Here is a 23167-nt window from a genome sequence, read left to right as displayed (position 1 = left end):
TTCCTAATGTATACAGGAGAATCTACTCAACAACAACAAAACAATACATTTGTACAGTAACAGAATCCACTTTACTGATCAATCCATGGGTTTAGGTATTTATAGGCAGCTTATGTACTCATACACAGTAATGAATTATCATTATCTGAGGACCTCAAACACTGTAAAGAGTATACAAGTCAATTGTCTATATAACTACAGAATATGAAGGTTCCACAATGTGTTGATGTAGTTAAAATAAGCTGCCGATGGTTTATGTCACTAGATCACTAGAAGAACTGACATATAATATACCGTATATACTCGAGTATAAGCCGAGATTTTCAGCCCAAATTTTTGGGCTGAAAGTGCCCCTCTCGGCTTATACTCGAGTCATGATCGGTGGTGGGGTCGGCGGGTGAGCACTGTCATATACTTACCTGCTTCCGGGGCTCCTGGCGCCCCCCCTGCACGTCCCACTGTCTCCGGGTGCTGCAGCCTCTTCCCCTGAGCGGTCACGTGGGACCGCTCATTAGAGAAATGAATATGGACTCCACCTCCCATAGGGGCGGAGCCGCCTATTCATTTCTCTAATGAAGCGGTGCCGGTGACCGCTGATAGAGGAAGAGGCTGCGGCACCGAAGACCAGCTGTCTGGGGGAAGGAGCGGGACGCCGGGAGCAGGTAAGTATGTCATATTCACCTGTCCTCGTTCCACACGCCGGGCGCCGCGCCATCTTCCCGGCGTCTCTCTGCACTGACTGTGCAGGTCAGAGGGCGCGATGACGCATATAGTGTGCGCGCCGCCCTCTGCCTGATCAGTCAGTGCAGGGAGACGCCGGGACGGGACGCTGAGGAGCTGTAAGCAAGAGAGGTGAGTATGTGTTTTTTTTTTTGTTTTTTTTTATTGCAGCAGCAGCAGCACAGATTTATGTGGAGCATCTATGGGGCAATGGTGCAGAGCACTATATGGCACAGCTATGGGGCAACGGTGCAGAGCACTATATGGCACAGCTATGGGGCAACGGTGCAGAGCACTATATGGCAAAGCTATGGGGCAACGGTGCAGAGCACTATATGGCAAAGCTATGGGGCAACGGTGCAGAGCACTATATGGCACAGCTATGGGGCAACGGTGCAGAGCACTATATGGCACAGCTATGGGGCAATGGTGCAGAGCACTATATGGCACAGCTATGGGGCAACGGTGCAGAGCACTATATGGCACAGCTATGGGGCAACGGTGCAGAGCACTATATGGCAAAGCTATGGGGCAACGGTGCAGAGCACTATATGGCACAGCTATGGGGCAACGGTGCAGAGCACTATATGGCACAGCTATGGGGCAACGGTGCAGAGCACTATATGGCACAGCTATGGGGCAATGGTGCAGAGCACTATATGGCACAGCTATGGGGCAACGGTGCAGAGCACTATATGGCACAGCTATGAGGCAACGGTGCAGAGCACTATATGGCACAGCTATGGGGCAACGGTGCAGAGCACTATATGGCACAGCTATGAGGCAACGGTGCAGAGCACTATATGGCACAGCTATGGGGCAACGGTGCAGAGCACTATATGGCACAGCTATGGGGCAACGGTGCAGAGCACTATATGGCAAAGCTATGGGGCAACGGTGCAGAGCACTATATGGCACAGCTATGGGGCAACGGTGCAGAGCACTATATGGCACAGCTATGGGGCAACGGTGCAGAGCACTATATGGCACAGCTATGAGGCAACTGTGCAGAGCACTATATGGCAGAGCTATGGGGCAACGGTGCAGAGCACTATATGGCACAGCTATGGGGCAATGGTGCAGAGCACTATATGGCACAGCTATGGGGCAACGGTGCAGAGCATTATATATATGGCACAGCTATCTATGGGGCAACGGTGCAGAGCATTGTATATATGGCACAGCTTTATGTGGAGTATCTATGGGGCAACGGTGCAGAGCATTGTATATATGGCACAGCTTTATGTGGAGTATCTATGGGGCCATAATGAACGGTGCAGAGCATTATATATGGCACAGCTTTATGTGGAGCATCTATGGGGCCATAATGAACGGTGCAGAGCATTATATATGGCACAGCTTTATGTGGAGCATCTATGGGGCCATAATGAATGGTATGGAGTATCTATTTCTAATTTTGAAATTCACCGGTACCTGCTGCATTTTCCACCCTAGGCTTATACTCGAGTCAATACGTTTTCCCAGTTTTTTGTGGCAAAATTAGGGGGGTCGGCTTATACTCGTGTCGGCTTATACTCGAGTATATACAGTATGTATAATTGTTGCTTCATAGTGATTCTAAGTTATAAAAAAAACTCTTCCACCAGATTCTAGCCAAGTAACATGTCAGAGTCATAATTCTTTTAACATTACAAAAGAACTGTCGAAAATGCAAGCTACAAACAATACCTCTAAGTCTCCCTTTGTGATAGACTCTTCTTCCACTCTGAACTGAAGATCTTCAACTTTCCTACATTGTGAAAAAGATTATTCGTTATTTCTCCTAATACAGAGATCAGAAATTAAATTAAAATAGTCAATTATTGTTATATGTATTACTGTATTGTTGTTATTATTATTATTATTATTATTATTAATAATAATATTATTAGGGCTATAACCAATTCTGAATTGAAGTGAATGAACCCCTAAATGTTAAAATAATAATTCCATGCAAACAATTTGCTTAATCTTGGTAATAATGATACTAATATTTTCACTGAGCTGTTTTTCAATTACTAACTACCTAACTTCATTGATCTGAATGATAAAGGTCTCAGACCTCTGATTTGATCCTGCTGATTTTGATGAGGAGATGGCCTTGAGTCAGACGATCATGATTCATGAAGAGGAATACGCCTCTTCATGAATCAGAAGCGTCAGACGAGTGGTGTGCACCTCGCCACACATCCTATTCCAGTCCCTGCTGTAGTAAGATTTGTTACTTAGCGAACACCGCCATTTTTCATGAACTTGACGACCAGCAGTAACCATGCTCCTGTCCTCCTGAGCTCCACCGATTTTGTCCATGCTGGGTAAAAGGCATAGAACGTCAAAATTAACAAAATTGTGGACAGTCCTCAAGTTGCGACTTTCTAAAGGTTTTTACACCAGAATATTGGCGCAAAAGCTTTGATGAATAAAACATATTTATTTAAATAATATGTGTGTTCAGCCAAGCCATGGGTGAACTTGTCCCCAGGTTTGTCGCATGTGATATAAGGCCACCACCTTTCTGCCCTGATAGACAGCATTCTAATATGCTGTGTATGTACACTCATTCTGGCCTGCAAGACAAGAAAAAGGCCTTTTATTATATTCACTTACTTGGCAGTCAGGTCCGATGGGTGTCGCAGTCTCGGTCCGGTACCTCACCTCTTCTTGTAATGCTGGCCTCCTTCTATGCTTCATATGGATGGTGTGTCGTACGTCATCCACACAGTTGTCTCTCCGACATTGCGCTCTTGTGCAGGCATACTACTTTGCCCTGACTAGGGCAGAATAAAGAACTGCAGTGCGCATGCGCCTGGGCTCTCTGACCTTTCCCAACCCATGCGCACCGCAGTTCTTTGCTCTGGCCTTGACAGGGCAGAGAGAAGTACGCCTACGCAGGAGTGTGATGCCCAGGGACGCTGTGTGGATGATTTAGAACTCATCATCCATATAAAGCAAGAATGAGAACGGCATCAAAAGAAGAAGGGAGGTGCTGGACCAAGACCAACGATGCCCATCGGACAAGACCGCCCTGCAGGTGAGTATGATAAAAGGTCTTTTTGTGGTCTTGCAGGTTGAGTTGAAGGCAGATATAACAGCATTATAAAATGCTAAATATCAGGGCTGACAGGTTCTGGGACAAACCTGGTGACAGATCTTTAAATTTACTTTAGCAAATATATTTTCTGTGTTTTATTTGCATTGAAATTTTTGGACTTTTGAATATTTTTCTGAGTATCCATCTTTAATGTACAGTGCTATCTCTATGTACTGGATATATCTTTTTTTTACTAAATGAATCTACTATATATATATATATATATATATATATATATATATATATATATATATATAGGAGTCAACTTGCTCATTTAGTTGATATATTTCTTTGTGTGTAAATATTTTTTTTTTTTTCATATATTCTAAACATGTATTAATAAAGAGTAGTTTTTATTTATATTAATTGGTGACTGCACTTTTTTGTACAAGAATTTTGACATTTTGTGCATATCGAATGGTATACTTAGCTGAGAGATACGTATATAGGTTTGAATATAAATTATTGCCTACTACGAATAAAGCAATATCTGATTTTACCTTCTTTCCTCTTCAAGCTGATTAAGTAGCTCAACTTTCTCTTTCTGGGTACTCGCCACCATGGTCCCAGCCCTCTGAAGATTGCCCTCTGCTTCTGCAATGTACTAAAAGACAAAAATATAATAATAATGAAGCTTGCAAGGCAAGCTGAATCTGCTGCGATCGACCAATTATCTCATTGGAACCTCTAATTAAACAGTAAACATGCTTATTTCCTTGCAGGAGGTAGGCTGTCCTTTGTTATATCTGGAAGCAGTCTAATACCCTCTTTCAATGGACATTCAGCTGATCGGTAATTTGTTCAACCCAGAGCTACCTCTTCTGGCAGGTTAGCTGATGGGCACACGGACATGAACGAATAGATGGACCCGACAGAACATCCACCTAAATCAAGCAGGCCAACAACGTATGAAACTCTGTGCTATCCAAAATGCTGTTTCTCAAACAAAACCACTTTGCACCTCCCTGTCCCTTTGCATATAATCTGTAGCCCTGAAACTTGAATTCACCCACAAACAGATTATCATGCCATTCAATTCTTTTTGGACTATTTACTGGTGCCACAGTGTTGGGGTAATCCAGATGACCTGATGTCTTAATAACTATTTTAAGAGTGCTATGTGGCTTTTGAAGAACCGCCTCACCATGCAAAGCAAAGGAAGAGTATGTTCACCCTGCACTGAAGAAGACTGACCAGAGCCTACTCAGAGATTATTTCATCTTGGGCAGTTCAGAAATCAGTGAAGAAAAAGAGACGCACCACTACTCTACAACCCACGCTTCCGTCAAGGGTATATCAGTGGAGGTCAGACTCTCAGTTGCTCCCATCGATCAGCTTTTTGAGATGGCTGCAATGTGTCCCCTTCATAGTGTATCAGGCGCATCTCCATACTTTTAGAAGTAGCGTTACCTTGTATTACAGCCCGCTACATCTCTGTTCTATTGAAATGATCAGGACCAAGCTGTAAAACCAGGCAAAGTTGATATTAAAAGTGCTGATCTGTGTGAGAGGTGTTTTTATTGTCTGGATTTTTGTTGGAATTTTAACTTTCTGAAGACTAAAGCCACATGTTATTTTTATGCCGCTCAAGTGTGCAGGCCTTTGCTTCATAGTTATATCAGCTGTTCTTCGGTAGCCAAATCTGATCTGTGCACCATCGGGAAGCATTCTGTCCATACATTACCAGCTACTATTAAAAGTACAAAGCTGTGTCTGGTAAACAATGAAAGAGATGTGTCACTCAATAGAGAACAATGGTTTCCTCAACCAGCTAATCGCCAAGAGGCACAACGGCGTTCATCTAATATTGATGGCCTATCTTGAGATTGGCCGTTAATTTAAAAGTCCCGGATAACCCCTTTAAGAAATCAGAAAAGTGAACATGTGGTGTGATATACGTGTAGGGAAACCTGTGCTGTATATAGCACAATCATGCCGTGTAATATTTATTCTGTGCAATGTAAAACCAGCTCTGCTCTGCAGTAACGTCAATTTATGTTTTCCACAATTTATCGTAAGAAACTTCAATAGTAGAAAAGTAGGCTATAGGCTCCATGTGATTATTGTATACATATAAAAAGAATATGGTACAAAAAATAATTAAAAATGTACAAAAAACACAAATAAAATGCATTGATTTCTGTATTAGAACCGAATGAAATAGGCTAAAGGCGTAACTTTATCTGGTGCCAAGGATTAGTTTGATGAAAAGCAGCTGTTTGAATGGCCTTAAAAAAAGTCACCAAGATCTACAAAAAGAACATCTGGTGTAGGATATAAACATCAAAAGCTTATATGAGATCTCATGTGACCAGTATAGAAGCTTTCATACTGCAAAAAACTAGTGGACGTTGCTGATCAACAGCACAGTATTTTGTGAGCTGTGAATGTGTCCTTGTAGCAGCAGCATTTCATGACATTCGAAATACTAGATCAAAAAGTTTTGCATAAAATACTTTTTTTTTTAAACCATGTGATATATCAGTCCACATAAAATTGCATAATATAGCGAAGGGACGGAGAAAATAGATGTGGCTGATGTACCATATTCTTATTACATTTAGCATCTTATTTCTGTTAAGAGAAATGACACCTTAAAAATAGCACCAGAAATATTTCTGCTCCTAGAAAATATATTTAACTGAATCAAGGATATGTATTTTTAGGCCTGCTCAGAGAGGTGTAGTATTGCACCTCCTATGTACTTTTGGAGATCCATTTGAAGTTCCACAAACCTTCTCATGTTGAGTTTTCAAATGTGTTAACTCCTTTTCCACTTCACAGATATGACTGGTGGCTTTTGCTACCTCTGCTCGCTCCAGATCTCTCTCAGCCAATAACTGCTCAATATGTTGCTGTTTTTCCTTTAGCGCTTCCTGTAAGGCGGTTGTTCCGGAGATTTTCCGTGCGTAACGTGATGATGTTTCTGTAAGCTAAGGGGTGTTAAAAAACAAAGTTACAAAAAGGAAAAATCAAATGTGTACAATGTCTTTTAGAAACATACAAATCAAAGTAACCCTCCCTAAAATCTCACATAGTAAAGCCCACAAAAGTGCGTTGCTGTCTCATAAAATAGTTTAGTACATGAGCACAAAAAATTGAATCGTGTAAGGATGGATTTGTTTCTATGGCAAGTGGAAGACCCCACACATATTACCACCAATCAGTGGCTTCTGCAGGGGGCGCTCAGAAGGTGATTTCTAAAGCATCCATCATGTACCTTAAGGCTTTGATCTGTCTTTTTAAATAACTAAGGGTAATTAATCAACTTGTCTGAGATCTAAAGGGTTATTCTCAAGTTGTCTCTTGAGCAGCTTAGAGCTATGCAGTCTCCTTCACATCTTGGTTTCTGGCAGGGCAGGCTCTCTTCTTTGAGTTATGGTTAGAAGCAGAGCCGTAGTATTAGTAGAACATATAAAGCTCAGCACAAGTTCTGCTGTAACACATGCAGAGATTTGTTCAGAGTCTCCACTGCTATCACTGTATTTTTATATATATATATATATATATATATATATATATATATATATATAGAGAGAGAGAGAGAGAGAGAGAGAGAGAGAGAGAGAGAGATAACAGGGCATTTGAACAAGCAACAGTTCAGGAAAGTGAGAGCTATGATTAGGAAACCTCCACTGATAGCAGTCAATGGTGGGATCTGGTGATTTTGGAAGATTTATAACCGTAGTTTGTCAGGAGCTGAGAGAAGGGAAGGAAAGTGAGCAGCTAACTGCTGCACAGAAATAAGGACTGGAGAAAGCTGATTGATATGTTAGGAGTTAACCTCTCTTCTCGAATGTAACTGCTGCCAGAGTCTGGGCAGGCACTTGTAGCCAAACTCCTTGTTAACAAGCTGTGCAGTGTGAGAGATAAAAGTTTTCAGAGCTGGAGAATGACAGCAGATAGAAAAAGCAAGTCAATTGCAAACTTGCTTATTTTCATACAGTTTTACTAATTAATGCATTTTAATAATTTAAGAATACCCCTTTAAGATTAGACAATTATATATCTTGACTTCCCCATACACAAAAGTTTGGCTCATTCAAACATTCATGTTTGATCAAAAGAGGTTGTATCTGGTAGCGGTTTATTTACTGAATAACAACAGAATCAGTCATTAAAATTCAAACCTCCCAAATCTTATCCCCCTCCGAGATCATCTGTTGAGATATAATCGGAGGTATCCATGCACCATAAACAGTCGTCCGTTCTTAACAATTCAGTGGGTTCTGCCAACTTAACCTAATGTGTATGGGGACCCTTAGTAGTAGTCTTATACCCTGTTATCATATTTTAAGCACCTTATATTGATTTTGGCACCTGGGGTTCACTGTGTTCCTTTTTGCTTTTTTGGATGACTTGTTCGCAGTTGTTATTGCCTTTTGCCTTCCACAATAAAGCAATTTTATGTGTTATAGACCTCATGTTGTTGTGTTGGATCCGTCCTTCCCCCCAGTTTAGTTACCTGCTATCATACTGCAGTTTTGTTACAGCAATGACAAAAAATAGCCAATTACGACTACTTCTGCGCCATTTCACCTATCTTCAAGATCATTTTCTTCACATATTAGATTATACTAGCAATATGGTTAAGTAGGCACAAACTGAAAGATAATATTGTATATCACAATTTTAATTTAATAGACACAACTGAATAACCTCTTTTTTACAGTTTATCTATACTCTGTTGTGTAGAAAGAAATCTAACAATACACAAAGCATAGTTATAAAAATATAAAGCGGTCAGCAGCCGATAGAATGTTTGTCTCATTGATTACAAACACAGAGAAATCCATAAGGCCATGCTGAATCTGTTGTATGGTAAATCAACATGTCACTGGATACACCTAAATTACTTATAATTGAGTCAATCAAGGTATATTTAATTTATATGGCAATAATATATAACGCAGTGCTATTCATGCTCTCAAGTGACAATACTACTGACAACCCTGGTGTAAAGAAGTGTAAACAGACGCCTATCAACAGAGGATTTTTCTTTCCATACAGAGTAAGAACAAACTGAAAAATAACAAAAAAAACAGAGAAACTGTTATATAGATAAATTGCAAAGATGTTACGTTCCAGGACTACAGAGCCAATGGTAATAGTTGGTGGACCCTCATTTTCATAAACTCAACCCAAGAACATGTTCTTACCAATCCGCTTCTGCTGGGTCTGCCTCCTACAGAGGATGCGACTGAGCTCACTGAACTTATAGAAGAACTGCTAGGACTGTGAGTTAGCGCTGACACTCCCATGGCCATTCTCTTGCTTTTCTTAGCTTTAGCTGGACTGGTTGATGGGAACCCAATGCGGATCACCTTGTGAATTGGGGCAAAAAGACCATATTTTGGTGGGCACTGGAAATATCTAAAAAGAAAAATAAACATAAATTATGTGACAGTTTAAATTAGTAGATATTTCATGTTGTCAAAGTCAGATTTGTTAAGGTGATTGACATCAATAAACAGCAAAAGCTGGGGCATCCTAAATGTAAAAAACATTTGCTTCCTACTTCTCGTAAATATATAGGAACAAATTCATTTAAGATTTTACGCCAGAAATCTGGTGTAAAATGTTTTAAAAAGATGGAACCTGGAGTGGTACAATAATTTTGTGGCTTTTGGCACTTTCATGGCGGTTTGAAGCAGCTCCACCAAAATGAGCAGAAGAGCCTGTGTGGGACAACGTGTGTCCATCAAATTCAGCAAAAGTGTCGGTGTTTCGTACATCAGAAAGGCTGACCGCAGTATCATTTCCGGTGAGACTTATGCCATTGAAAAATACACCTAAAGTGACTTGCTCCTCATTATTCGGAGCATCATACTCCATCGACCACTTCATTAAGACTGACATGTGCAAGGCCAGGGTGAATGAATCGGCCCCATAATATATATCACCTTGTCTTGAATCATTATTTCTTTATAGATTTGTATATTAGGGAAGAGATTTGCTTACATTAGGTATAACAATTTTGTGTTTATAGTAAGGCCTAAAATCGAAATACACGCGCACACACATAGGTACCCACATTTCTTGAGAAAATAAAAAAATGTTTCTACTATTCAGCCAGTAGGTAAAGAAGATTACAAATAAGACTGATTTATCAAAAATGGTGTTCTGTACTCCAATCTTGGTGAAGAGTGTGCTGGGGTCAGATGGGTCACATTAAGAGGTTTACACCTCCTAAATGAATTTGAACCACCTTATAACTGCCATGCCATGTGCTACTTCAAGACTTTTACTTCAGTCATTGATTGGAGTACACGTTTCTAATAACACTGGTATACAGTGATTTTAGTGCCAACGATGTCGGAATGGTTTATATTAAATTTATGGTGCTGATAAAGAACATGACTTCGGTTTTGCCTGATTGACTCTGAGATATTTAATAGTTAATTGATTACGGTAGAATTCTGACTTCAAAAAGTCGCTTTTATAGCATAGTAAGCCTACACATTGAAATACAAAATAATTATATGGGATATTTCATTACCTAAGACACTATTAAATAGTCAAAAGTCCAAAAGCTGTTGCATATGTTATCCCACACAATTCGCATTGGGGGAATGCATTATATTCATGGATGAATTATCTCAAAAACTAGAACCAATTCAGAAAAAGTAACGGGATTTTTTTTAATTCAACGCCCTCAAAATACCCTAAATCCATTAGAAAACCTTGGCACCTGAAAAAAAAATACTTTTTAAAGACCTGTGAAATGTATGCCACTTTTCTGAGGTAAATTATAATGAATTTGTTGTCTGTATTCAGCCATGACCCTCCCAGCTAAGCACCACACAGTTTTCAAAGAGTTGTCGGAGCTAGCTAGGACTAAGTGTAAAAACACTAATGAATTATGAACAAAAGGTTTGCACAACTTACAAAAAGTTTGAGACAGAATTCTGGTGATAAGTGTTTGATGAATCAGGGACTAAGACTAGTTGCTATTTTTAAAGGATTAACTGAAATGATGATGACAAATTGTTAGGCGTCGGGATTTTCCCACTACGCAGGACAGATCCCGAGCATCTGCTCGTGTGGTCTCCCATTCAGGTCCAGCCGAGGGAGGTGCTGCTCAGCACAGACGTCGGTTCCAGCATCTTGCTCAGGCTCATGGTATATGCTGGGTTACTGCTGGGTCTCCAGCCAAGTTTATGGTAACCAGTGATATTCTGGTGCAGCCTTGCGCTCTGGAGTCTAAGTCCAGAGATCACCTTACTGAGCATGTCCGTGATGTGGCGTCTTCTCATTGGTGGTCGGACACTAGCTGCTCTGGTGATGTGGCAGCTCAAGATTGGTCCGCAGGCGATGCCTCGATCGACTGGGCGTGAGTGTTTGGGGTGGAGCCAAGCATTTAAAAAGCTCTCAGCGGCGCCGGTGTGTATGGGTGGATACTCTACCACTCTGTCTACACATTCATGTGGTTTCGTTCCCTTGGCTCAACGCCAGAGTCACTAGTCTGCTACATGCTTTGGGTGGTGGTTAGGTACAGGATCAGTGTGTCAGGACTGGGGCAATTAGCCTCTTGGCTCTGCATCTGTTTCATTCATGTGTGCGGTTAGCACAGTTTAGATATGGAGCAAACTCAACCCTTACGCTTTACTTCTCAGCGGAGGCAACAGGGAATCTTATCTAGCGTCATCATAGTTCTATCTGTTGGCTTAGCATCTGCTTCATTCATGTGTGCGATTGACACAGTTTAGTTGCAGAGCAAGTCTATTCCATGTGCTTAAGTCTCTGTGTTGTGAACAGGGTTTAGCACTTTGCGTTCTTAATGTGGTACCTCTCAGTGAAGAAACTGAGCTTGGTACTCAGTGTTCCGAACACACTGTGTGGCATTAACTCAGTGTGTCTAAGGTATACACTCGCTGCTTGGGTCCGTCATTGTTCACACTAGCAGCAGGTTACATCTCTACACGGTGGACCCCGGGTTGTGATTGTACTTAAATTTATATTTTATTTTGGGCAATCCGCCAACCCTAACAGTAATACCAAAGACCAAGTAATGTAATTTCTTTGAATATGATAGGTTTTGGAAATGACAATTAGAATTTTACCCTAATATACAAACATTGTACAATCAGCACCAGAAATGTCATACCATGCACCACCCCTTAGGATCCATACTAAGCATTACATGGAGTTTTAGTTTTCCGTGGCATGTCCAAATGATAACATATTACACTTACATATTTACTGAGCTTTCCTGCAAAAATAAACAGCTGTTTTTTTGTAAACTGAGCATGTCTAGCTCACAAACTAAGCCAATTTATGAGTCTGCTGTAGTCACAAGCATAAATCTGCCCAATTGTTTCCTCAACCCCTCAAAACAGTATCATGCCAGCTCCTAGATCATTGTCTATAGAAAGGCTGCCGTCTCTCAGACTTGGGATGGTGGCATCAGCGCCAGCCTCACGGATATTGTAGATTCATAAACTTACTCTGCTTCTAAACTATAAAGGCTACAGAAGAGTTTTAGAAGATTAATCTACCAATAGTAATTCCTAAGTGGTGCTCCACATTCTTAATCTTTGTGTAATTCTGTGATAAGGTGCAATGAACACGATAAAAGTGAACGTTTCTTCATACATCAAGACTGCAGGTGTTAGTCTGCTGGCTATATGTAGCCAATGTTACAGGACTTCTAAATAGCATTTATATACTTTCTATTTTTCCCAAAACTTTAAGAAAATTAAATATTCAGATTTCAATTTATACATGAATCTGCCAGAATAAACTTCATCACGTGCGGAACCTCTCGCCAAGTCTGCTAGGCAGCTGTAACATTCAACATCTGCACATTACAGCATTTACTTTCCATTCACCCTGGCCATGACTGTCCTGTAAAATCTATGAGCAGAAAACAAGTCAAGGATGTCTTGGTAATAAGAATGTAACATAATGTTTATAAACAAGAGCCCTTCTCTCAATCAGTGCTTGGTTTAATCCCATCTGCATTGGCTTTCTAGCTGAAGCAACTGTATTTTGTCCTCCCTGTTATCCTTCACTATTGCACTGGCTTTATCTAATACTATGAAAATAAGCCAAATAGCTGAGCACAAATGTTCCAATCCTTGTTCTCTTTCCAGACTTCAGGAATGTAAGCTGGACAAGTGTAATAAGTTAAGAAAGTCTTGGAAAATCCCAACATAGGAAGCAGGTGTTTGACCACAAAATCTTATACTACATAGAAAAAAATGTATTAAGAGAAACCATGATATTTAAAGAAGTCCTGTCATCTTTCCAAACAAGTATGTTTTTGTCACGAGGGTGTCACATCCCCCTGGAAGACCTGGAGTTAGACTGTCATGTCGGGTAATGAATTGCAGGTCTTCATTAGCGATGCTGTGATTTGTGTCCCATATTAAATTTAGTTTCCTCTGGTGCTGAAGAGATTAACGACCCTTTTTATTCAGCTGCTTCTGATCTGATAATTACCTCTTCCTATATAAACTGGTCAGACCTTCTTGTCCCTGCTGGTGAAAGATTTGTCTTCATGTGCTGTGTGCTAAAGCTAAGTGGTTGTAGGAGAGTTGTTCTAGCAGTGTTCTGTGGTTTGCTGTTGTACGAGTGTATTTATCTCCTGGTCCCTGCTCCCATTTAGTTTATTCCTCCCTGTCCCAATCCTCCTCCCTTTTGTTAGTTAGTGCTATTTTATGATATAGGTTTTCTGTTATCCCCATTTTGTCTTTGTGCCTCGTTTACATTACATTTCTGTCCCATGGCTAATGGGGTAGGGGAGGGGACAGATCAGGATTTAACAGGGTTTAACATAGTAAGGTCGGAGACTTGGGCCTCTCTACCTTCAATAGTACCCCCAGGACAGGGATAGTTAAAGTCCCAGTTCCTGGGACAGTTTGAGGCCCCCTTTCCTTCTCAAAAATCGCCACATGGTGACAGTTTTAGTATATACTGCTTTTCTCATAAATTAATAATTCTGGGACTTTTTTTTCTTATAACTCTGCATTGTGCCATTTCTGCTAGAAATGAATTAATAAATTGCCAATTGGTTGGACCAGTTGGGGAGGTGTCCCTATACAATCTGACACTAACCAATTAATACAGAAGGTGCTAGATTATGTAGGGAAACACCCTACTGACAAAGGGAATGGAAACACCCAGTTGGCAGTTTTTTTTGTACATTTCCAGGTAGAATAACAGAAATGGCACACTACTGGTTTCTCAGAAAAGAAGCTTCAAAGATGTTATGTCAATTGAAATATAATCAAACATGTCAGGAAAGATGGCAGTTTATCTATACATTTTATAGCATGACAAGGTTAATCGACCCAGCGCCATTCACAAAAGGCCCATAATGAATTATATTAGTGGCCAGAGGCTATCATTATGCATTTGAAAATGTAGTGCCCAAAGAACATAGTCAAAAAGGGGCAAACTATGCTAAGTGTCATCATTAAAAGGTTATTACCACCCTGAAAAAAAAGTTATCCCTTATCTATAATATATATATATATATATATATATATATATATATATATATATATATTATAAGGAATAACAGTGCTCTGGAACATGAGAGCTGCAGCCCCATCTTGAATGAAACAGAGGTGCATATTCTTGACCTCCATTCATTGTCTATGGGGCCTCTGAAGATATCAAAGTTATCTCTGATTCGGGCCGTTGCCAGTTTATAATGCTTCTGAGATTTGGGCCTGAGGTAATGACACAGTGTGGACAGAGGGCACATTGTTGTAATTTCTGCATATACTTCTAGTTTGCATCCTGAAAGATGAGAAAAAGAGGTTATATTATACTCACCCCGGGGCGGTCCCGCTGCGGTCCGGGTCCAATGGGCGTCGCAGGTCTGGTCCGGGGCCTCCTATCTTCATAGGATGACGTCCTCTTCTTCTCTTCACGCTGCGGCTCCGGCGCAGGTGTACTTTGTCTGCCCTGTTGATGGCAGAGCAAAGTACTGCAGTGCACAGGTGCCGGGACTCTCTGACCTTTTCCTGTGCACTGCAGCACTTTGCTCTGCCCTCAACGGGCAAAGTACGCCTGCGCCAGAGCCGCAGCAAGAAGACAAGAAGAGGACGTCATGGAATGAAGATAGGAGGCGCTGGACCCGAATCATGACGCCCATCAGACCGGACCGCAGCGGGACCGCCCCTGGGTGAGTATAATATAACCTCTTTTTCTCATCTTTCAGGATACATCAGGGGCTTATCTACAGCATTCCAGAATGCTGTAGATAAGCCCCTGATGGCGGTGGGCTTACCTCATCTTCGATTTTGGGGGTGACAGGTTCCCTTTAAAAAATATTAAAAACTGAATCTGATCCTAGTATTAGCATTATGTTACAGAGCATGAGGAGCTTTCTTATTTTATTCATATAAAAGTGTGATCGTTTGGCTTCACTTCTGCTATGTCCATCAATCTGTTCAGCTCCTTCTCCAGATCAAACAACTTATTCAGTGTAAGGCTAGGTTCACATTGCGTTAGGGCAATCCGTTAAGCGCATAGCGCTAGCGAATTGCGCTAACGCAATGCTTCTCTAGGGTCCGCGTTCGGCGTCCCCGCTAGCGCAGATCCCCGATCTGCACTAGCGAGGAACGGACCTCGGGCGCGCCACGGACGCTGCAAGCAGCGTCCGAGGTCCGTCACTCAAATGACGGCACATCGCTAGCGCCCGCCCAATGTGGGCGGGCGCTAGCGACGCGTTCGTCATTACAGGCTATGGCGGCGTTAACGGACTACGTTAACACCGCGTTATGCCGCGGTGTAACGTAGTCCGTTAAACGCGGTCACATAACGCAATGTGACCCTAGCCTAACAGATCGCCTTTAAATGAATTTTTCACCTGGATGCCAGACAAAGAATACAGCTCCCAAACACTTTCAATGGTTTAGAGGGCTTTTTCTATTCATTTTTTTTTTGTTTGTTTTTAAATCTATAATTTTTTTTATTTGGTTTTAACATTTGTATTCAACAAATAGGATCATTACATATAAAAAGGTGAAATACTGAAAACTTTCATACAAAGGATTAGTTTTAACAATACCAAAAATGTATCAGAAACAACATGGTTGAACAGCAACAATACTCGGGGTTTTTGACTATTTACTTCAAGCTCAAAAAGTTACATCTGGATCATATTTTTTGGATTATGGAGCCATAATTTCCAAGTTCTGAGGAAGGCTTATACTCTATTATTTTTAAAAGCATTTTTTTCAAAGGAGCACATTTTGTTAATAGCCAAGGTAACTTCCTCTATGTTGGGAGAGCTAGGTTTATTCCATATTTTGGTGATAGCCATTTTGGTAGCAAATAATATTTGTACAGTAATCACTCGCCCTCTTATAAGCGCTGAATGAATGTTTAATAACACTAAGGCTAAGGAGTGTTAAGATGTTATTCTAACATGGATAAGGGGTAAGATCAGTTGGAAAATGGAGGTCCAAGTGTCGGTTATCACCGGGCAATCCCAGATGATATATACAGTAGCAAAGTACCTTTGTTACCGCAGCCGCACCAAAACAGATGGGAAGTATCAGGGAACATGTGTTTTCATGCAGACATCGTAGTATGCAACACATGTGAAAGTGCGGTTGACAAATGTTAAAGCAGCGTCCATTCTAGGCATGAGATTGTTTTGTTTAGGCCCTTTTTCCATGATGAAAAAGGGGTGGATTTAACAGAGATGTTTCTTCTACCCAACAATGAGTATATGGATTTTAAGCCTTTTTGGGAAGGTGCTGAGTTAGACATTATCTGAAGTAGGTCCATACTAACTTTAATATGGGAGAAGGATGTTTTTTGTAGAAAATTTTCTAATTGTTTTTAATTACATTTTTGTTGGTAGATTTTACAATTTTATTTCCTATATATGATTGTGGCATTTACAGATATGTTTTACAGCAGCCATGTGAACCATAAATTACAATATTCTGGAAATGACTCATTAACTACATCAGGAGAATGTATAAAGCATGTTCTGTGATCTGTGAGGAGGTCAATGTGCGGGAAGGAAAGAAAGTGAGCTGCGACTTTCACCTATAGTATTGTAAATAGTGGATTTATCTATGTAAAGGGGCCATCTCTCATTGTAATTCTGCCTGTGATGATAATGAGAAGACTTTTGAGAACTTATCTCAACAGAAAAAGGAAGTTATAGTCTCTGGAACTGAAAGACTTTAAAGTCTTAATACAAAAAGGACATTTTAAGGATGACAGGGAAAGAAAGATTTAGGAAGTCAAACTGATAAAGATGTTCAAATCTTTGACACTAGGACTCAATTTAACACCTGCATTTATGAGTCACTACATGGATACAATTCACACCTCCACCTTGCGTCTCCGCAAGATAAATAGAGATGCTGCGGTCTGGAAAGACGCACTGCATGTCCGGTTACGCAGGGTCGCCGGATGCGGCCCTGTACACATAGTGGAGACGGGATTTCATAAAATCCCCTCCACTATGCTGTATCATCTGAACGCTGCGGATTGGACGCTGCGGCTGTATGCAGCGTCCAATCCGCAGCAAATCCAGAACGAATCCTTAACGTGGAAACATACCCTAAGAAGTACATTCCCACCACCTCTCCATTTGGAACAAAATGCCTAATTTGATTTCCTTGGCTTATCTTTAGGAGGCATCACACCTCCCACATCGTGAACAAATGTCCTACTGTAGTATCATTTAAATGTTGTGCCTTTTTCTTATTAATCTATTTGTAGTTTTGCCTGAAGGAGCCACTGTGCTCTGACAGCTGCAAACATTATTTTCTTGTTAGCCAATAAAGGTATCACTCCGTGAATACTTTTGTCATCATTGGGCAGATATCTTTATTGCCAGAATTCATAGGCTACGTTCACATTAGCGTTGTGCGACGCAGCGTCGGGCGCCGCAGCGGCGACGCATGCGTCATGCGCCCCTATATTTAACATGGGGGCGCATGGACATGCGTTGCACTTGCGTTTTGTGACGCATGCGTCACTGCGGCGCACGCGTCAGGGCGCAGAGGACGCAGCAAGTTGCATTTTTTGTGCGTGCAAAATCAAGCAAAAAAAGGACGCATGCGTCACAAAACAATGCGTTTTGCATGCGTTGTGCGTTGCGTCGCCGATGCGTCGCCGACGCAACACACAACAATGCAAATGTGAACGTAGCCATAATTTGTCTTGTATATATGCATATGACTGGAGCAGTAAATAGAGATATAGTAAAGCATAGATAAAGAAAGGGGTGTCTTGATTATTGGAATTATTAGTCATCTGGAACCTTGCTGATTTCCACAAGATTTTAGCGGGGCTCAAGAAATTTGCAGACTCTCCCAGGAATGAGGAAACTCTCCATTTTCTAGGAACCTCAGGGATGTTCTAGGAGAGTTGGTTTGAACCAAAAAAACAGACAAACTGTTAGACTAAAAATTTAAAAAGTTTTAACACACTCAAAATGAATAAGTAGATGTTCCCATACATACCAGGATTGTTTGGTTCAGTAATTGGCATATACTGATTATGGGAGATTTTAACTATCCAGATATTTGGTGGTAATCTTTCTCAGGCCAAAGTAATGGGTCCAGAAAATTCTTATCTTCTCTTACTGACAACTTTATCTTTCAAAAGGTAGAAGAGATAACAAGAGGATCTGTGATCTTGTACCTAATTCTTATCAACAGGGAGGAAATGGTTGAGGAAGTAAAGGTGCTTGGGAATTTAGTAGCCTGCGATCATACAATCATCAAATTTTGGATTACAAGAGGAAGAAGTCCAACAAGGACACAGACTTTAAGGTCGGACTTCAGAAAGGCAGATTTTAATGGGCTCAGAAAGAGGGTAGGAAATGTCCAATGGTTGGATGTTCTAAAGCACAGAAATGTCCAAGAAGGATAGGAGATTTTGGTAAATGAAATTCTCATTGCACAATTGGTAAAAATCCCGAAAAGAAGGAAGAATTGAAAGCATTTAAAGAGACCAGGGTAGATGAACACAACTTATACTCTTGTTAAAAAGGAAAACAAAATGTATATTAACCCCTTCATGACCCAGCCTATTTTGGCCTTAATGACCTTGCCGTTTTTTGCAATTCTGACCAGTGTCCCTTTATGAGGTAATAACTCAGGAACGCTTCAACGGATCCTAGCGATTCTGAGATTGTTTTTTCGTGACATATTGGGTTTCATGTTAGTGGTAAATTTAGGTCGATAATTTCTGAGTTTATTTGTGAAAAAAATGGAAATTTGGCAAAAATTTTGAAAATTTTGCAATTTTCACATTTTGAATTTTTATTCTGTTAAACCAGAGAGTTATGTGACACAAAATAGTTAATAAATAACATTTCCCACATGTCTACTTTACATCAGCACAATTTTGGAAACAAATTTTTTTTTTTGCTAGGAAGTTATAAGGGTTAAAATTTGACCAGTGATTTCTCATTTTTACAACAAAATTTACAAAACCATTTTTTTTAGGAACCACCTCACATTTGAAGTCAGTTTGAGGGTTCTATATGGCTGAAAATACCCAAAAGTGACACCATTCTAAAAACTGCACCCCTCAAGGTGCTCAAAACCACATTCAAGAAGTTTATTAACCCTTCAGGTGTTTCACAGCAGCAGAAGCAACATGGAAGTAAAAAATGAACATTTAACTTTTTAGTCACAAAAATGATCTTTTAGCGAAAAATTTTTTATTTTCCCAAGGGTAAAAGGAGAAACTGGACCACGAACGTTGTTGTGCAATTTATCCTGAGTACGCTGATACCTCATATGTGGGGGTAAACCACTGTTTGGGCGCACGGCAGGGCTCGGAAGGGAAGGAGCGCCATTTGACTTTTTCAATTAAAAATTGGCTCCAATCTTTAGCGGACACCATGTCGCGTTTGGAGAGCCCCCGTGTGCCTAAACATTGGAGCTCCCCCACAAGTGACCCCATTTTGTTAACTAGACCCCCCAATGAACTTATCTAGAAGCATAGTGAGCACTTTAAACCCCCAGGTGCTTCACAAATTGATCCGTAAAAATGAAACAGTACTTTTTTTTCACAAAAAAATTATTTTAGCCTCAATTTTTTCATTTTCACATGGGCAACAGGATAAAATGGATCCTAAAATTTGTTGGACAATTTCTCCTGAGTACACCGATACCTCACATGTGGGGGTAAACCACTGTTTGGGCACATGGTAAGGCTCGGAAGGGAAGGAGCGCCATTTGACTTTTTGAATAAAAAATTATCTCCATCGCTAGCAGACACCATGTCACGTTTGGAGAGCCCATGTGTGCCTAAACATTGGAGCGCTCCCACAAGTGACCCCATTTTGGAAACTAGACCCCCCAAGGAACTTATCTAGAAGCATAGTGAGCACTTTTAACTCTCAGGTGCTTCATAAATTGATCCGTAAAAATGAAAAAGTACTTTTTTTTCACACAAAATTTCTTTTAGCCTCAATTTTTTCATTTTCACATGGGCAACAGGATAAAATGGATCCTAAAATTTGTTGGGCAATTTCTGCTGAGTACGTTGATACCTCATATGTGGGGGTAAACCACTGTTTGGGGGCACGGCAAGGCTCGGAAGGGGAGGCGTGCCATTTGACTTTTTGAATGGAAAATTAGCTCCAATCGTTAGCGGACACCATGTCGCGTTTGGAGAGCCCCTGTGTGCCGAAACATTGGAGCTCCCCTACAAGTGACCCCATTTTGGAAACTAGACCCCCCAAGGAACTTATCTAGATGCATAGTGAGCACTTATAACCCCCAGGTGCTTCACAGAAGTTTATAACGCAGAGCTGTGAAAATAAAAAATAATTTTTCTTTCCTCAAAAATGATTTTTAGCCCAGAATTTTTTATTTTCCCAAGGGTAATAGGAGAAATTGGACCCCAAATGTTGTTGTCCAGTTTGTCCTGAGTACGATGATACCCCATATGTGGGGGTAAACCACTGTTTGGGCGCACGGCAGGGCTCGGAAGGGAAGGCATGCCATTTGGCTTTTTGAATGGAAAATTAGCGCCAATCATTAGCGGACACCATGTCACATTTGGAGAGCCCCTGTGTGCCTAAACATTGGAGCTCCCGCACAAGTGACCCCATTTTGGAAACTAGACCTCCCAAGGAACTAATCTAGATGTGTGGTGAGCACTTTGAACCCCCAAGTGCTTCGCAGAAGTTTATAACGCAGAGCCGTGAAAATAAAAAATAATTTTTCTTTTCTCAAAAATGATTTTTTAGCCCACAATTTTTTATTTTCCCAAGGGTAACAGGAGAAATTGGACCCCAAAAGTTGTTGTCCAGTTTCTCCTGAGTACGCTGATACCCCATATGTGGGGGTAAACCACTGTTTTGGCACACGTCGGGGTTCGGAAGGGAAGTAGTGATGTTTTGAAATGCAGACTTTGATGGAATGGTCTGCGGGCGTCACGTTGCATTTGCAGAGCCCCTGATGTGCCTAAACAGTAGAAACACCCCACAAGTGACCCCATTTTGGAAACTAGACCCCCCAAGGAACTTATCTAGATGTGTGATGAGCACGTTCAACCCCCAAGTGCTTCACAGAAGTTTACAACGCAGAGCCGTGAAAATAAAAAATAATTGTTCTTTCCTCAAAAATTATGTCTTAGCAAGTAATTTTTTATTTTTGCAAGGGTAACAGGAGAAATTGGACCCCAACAGTTGTTGCCCAGTTTGTCCTGAGTACGCTGGTACCCCAAATGTGGGGGTAAACCACTGTTTGGGCGCACGTCGGGGCTTGGAAGGGAGGGAGCACCATTTGACTTTTTGAATGCAAGATTGGCTGGAATCAATGGTGGCGCCATGTTGCGTTTGGAGACCCCTGATGTGCCTAAACAGTGGAAACCCCTCAATTCTAACTTCAACACTAACCCCAACACACCCCTAATCCTAATCCCAACTGTAGCCATAACCCTAATCCCAACCCTAACCCCAACACACCCCTAACCACAACCCTAACCCCAACACACCCGTAACCCTAATTCCAACCCTAATCCCAATCCTAACCCTAATCTCAACCCTAACCACAACTGTAACCCCAACACACCCCTAACCCTATCCGTAACCCTAACCACAAGCCTAATCTTAACCCTATTTCCAACCCTAACTCTAATTCCAACCCTAACCCTAAGGGTATGTTCCCACGTTGCGGATTCGTGTGAGATTTTTCCACACGATTTTTGAAAAATCTGCAAGTAAAAGGCACTGCGTTTTACCTGCGGATTTACAGCAGATTTCCAGTGTTTTTTTGTGCGGATTTCACCTGCGGATTCCTATTGAGGAACAGGTGTAAAAACGCTGCGGAATCCGCACAAAGAATTGACATGCTGCGGAAAATACAACGCAGCGTTTCTGCACGGAATTTTCCGCACCATGGGCACAGCGGATTTGGTTTTCCATAGGTGTACACGGCGGCCAATCCGCTGCGGATCCGCGGCCAATCCGCTGCGGATCCGCGGCCAATCCGCTGCGGATCCGCAGCCAAATCCGCACATGCCATAACCCTAACCCTACCCCTAACCCTAACTCTACCTGTAACCCTAACACTACCCCTAACCCTAACCCTACCCGTAACCCTAACCCTAGTTCTAACCCTAACCCTAGTGGAAAAAGAAAAAAAAATATTTTCTTTATTTTATTATTGTCCCTACCTATGGGGGTGATAAAGGGGGGGGTTTATTTATTATTTTTTTTATTTTGATCGCTGTGATAGAACCTACCACAGCGATCAAAATGTACTTGTAATGAATCTGCCGGCTGGCAGATTCGGCGGGCGCACTGAGCATGCGCCCGCCATTTTGGAAGATGGCGGCGCCCAGCGAGGAGACGGACCGACGCCGGGAGCCTCGGTAAGTATAAGGGGGGGGAGATCGGGGCACGGGGGGGGGGGGCGTCGGAGCACCGGGGGGTGACATAGGAGCAGGGGGGGAGCGGGCAGGAGGACGGGGGAGCGGAGCACAGGACGGAGGGGACCGGACCCCATAACGGAGGACTGGGGGGGCGATCGGTGGGGTGGGGGGGGTCACTTCAGGTTTTCCAGCCATGGCCGATGATATTGCAGCATCAGCCATGGCTGGATTGTAATATTTCACCAGTTTTTTAGGTGAAATATTACAAATCGCTCTGATTGGCAGTTTCACTTTCAACAGCCAATCAGAGCGATCGTAGCCACGGGGGGGGGGGGGGGTGAAGCCACCCCCCCTGGGCTGAAGTACCACTCCCCCTGTCTCTGCAGATCGGGTAAAATGGGAGTTAACCCCTTCACCCGATCTGCAGGGACGCGATCATTCCATGACGCCACATAGGCGTCATGGGTCGGATTGGCACGGGTTTTCATGACGCCTACGTGGCGTCATGGGTCGGGAAGGGGTTAAATGGAAAGA

General features: G+C 41.7%; 1 protein-coding gene across 4 annotated transcripts in view; it reads right to left on the bottom strand.

The window, feature by feature from the left end:
* The window catches only part of CLIP2 (CAP-Gly domain containing linker protein 2), a 187864-nt gene that overhangs the window by 19623 nt on the left and 145074 nt on the right, over positions 1-23167 (bottom strand). For all 4 annotated transcript variants that reach the window (XM_077296459.1, XM_077296461.1, XM_077296460.1 and 1 more), the window contains exons 5-8: positions 8971-9184; positions 6547-6744; positions 4312-4415; positions 2410-2470 (exon numbers count right to left, since the gene is read on the bottom strand). In XM_077296459.1, the coding sequence (XP_077152574.1) occupies positions 2410-2470; positions 4312-4415; positions 6547-6744; positions 8971-9184 (577 nt within the window). The remainder of the gene's footprint in view (positions 1-2409; positions 2471-4311; positions 4416-6546; positions 6745-8970; positions 9185-23167) is intronic.

This window comes from Ranitomeya variabilis, chromosome 3, assembly GCF_051348905.1.
Source record: "Ranitomeya variabilis isolate aRanVar5 chromosome 3, aRanVar5.hap1, whole genome shotgun sequence".
Classification (NCBI taxonomy): Eukaryota; Metazoa; Chordata; class Amphibia; order Anura; family Dendrobatidae; genus Ranitomeya; species Ranitomeya variabilis.
This window is presented reverse-complemented; position numbering and strand designations above follow the sequence as displayed.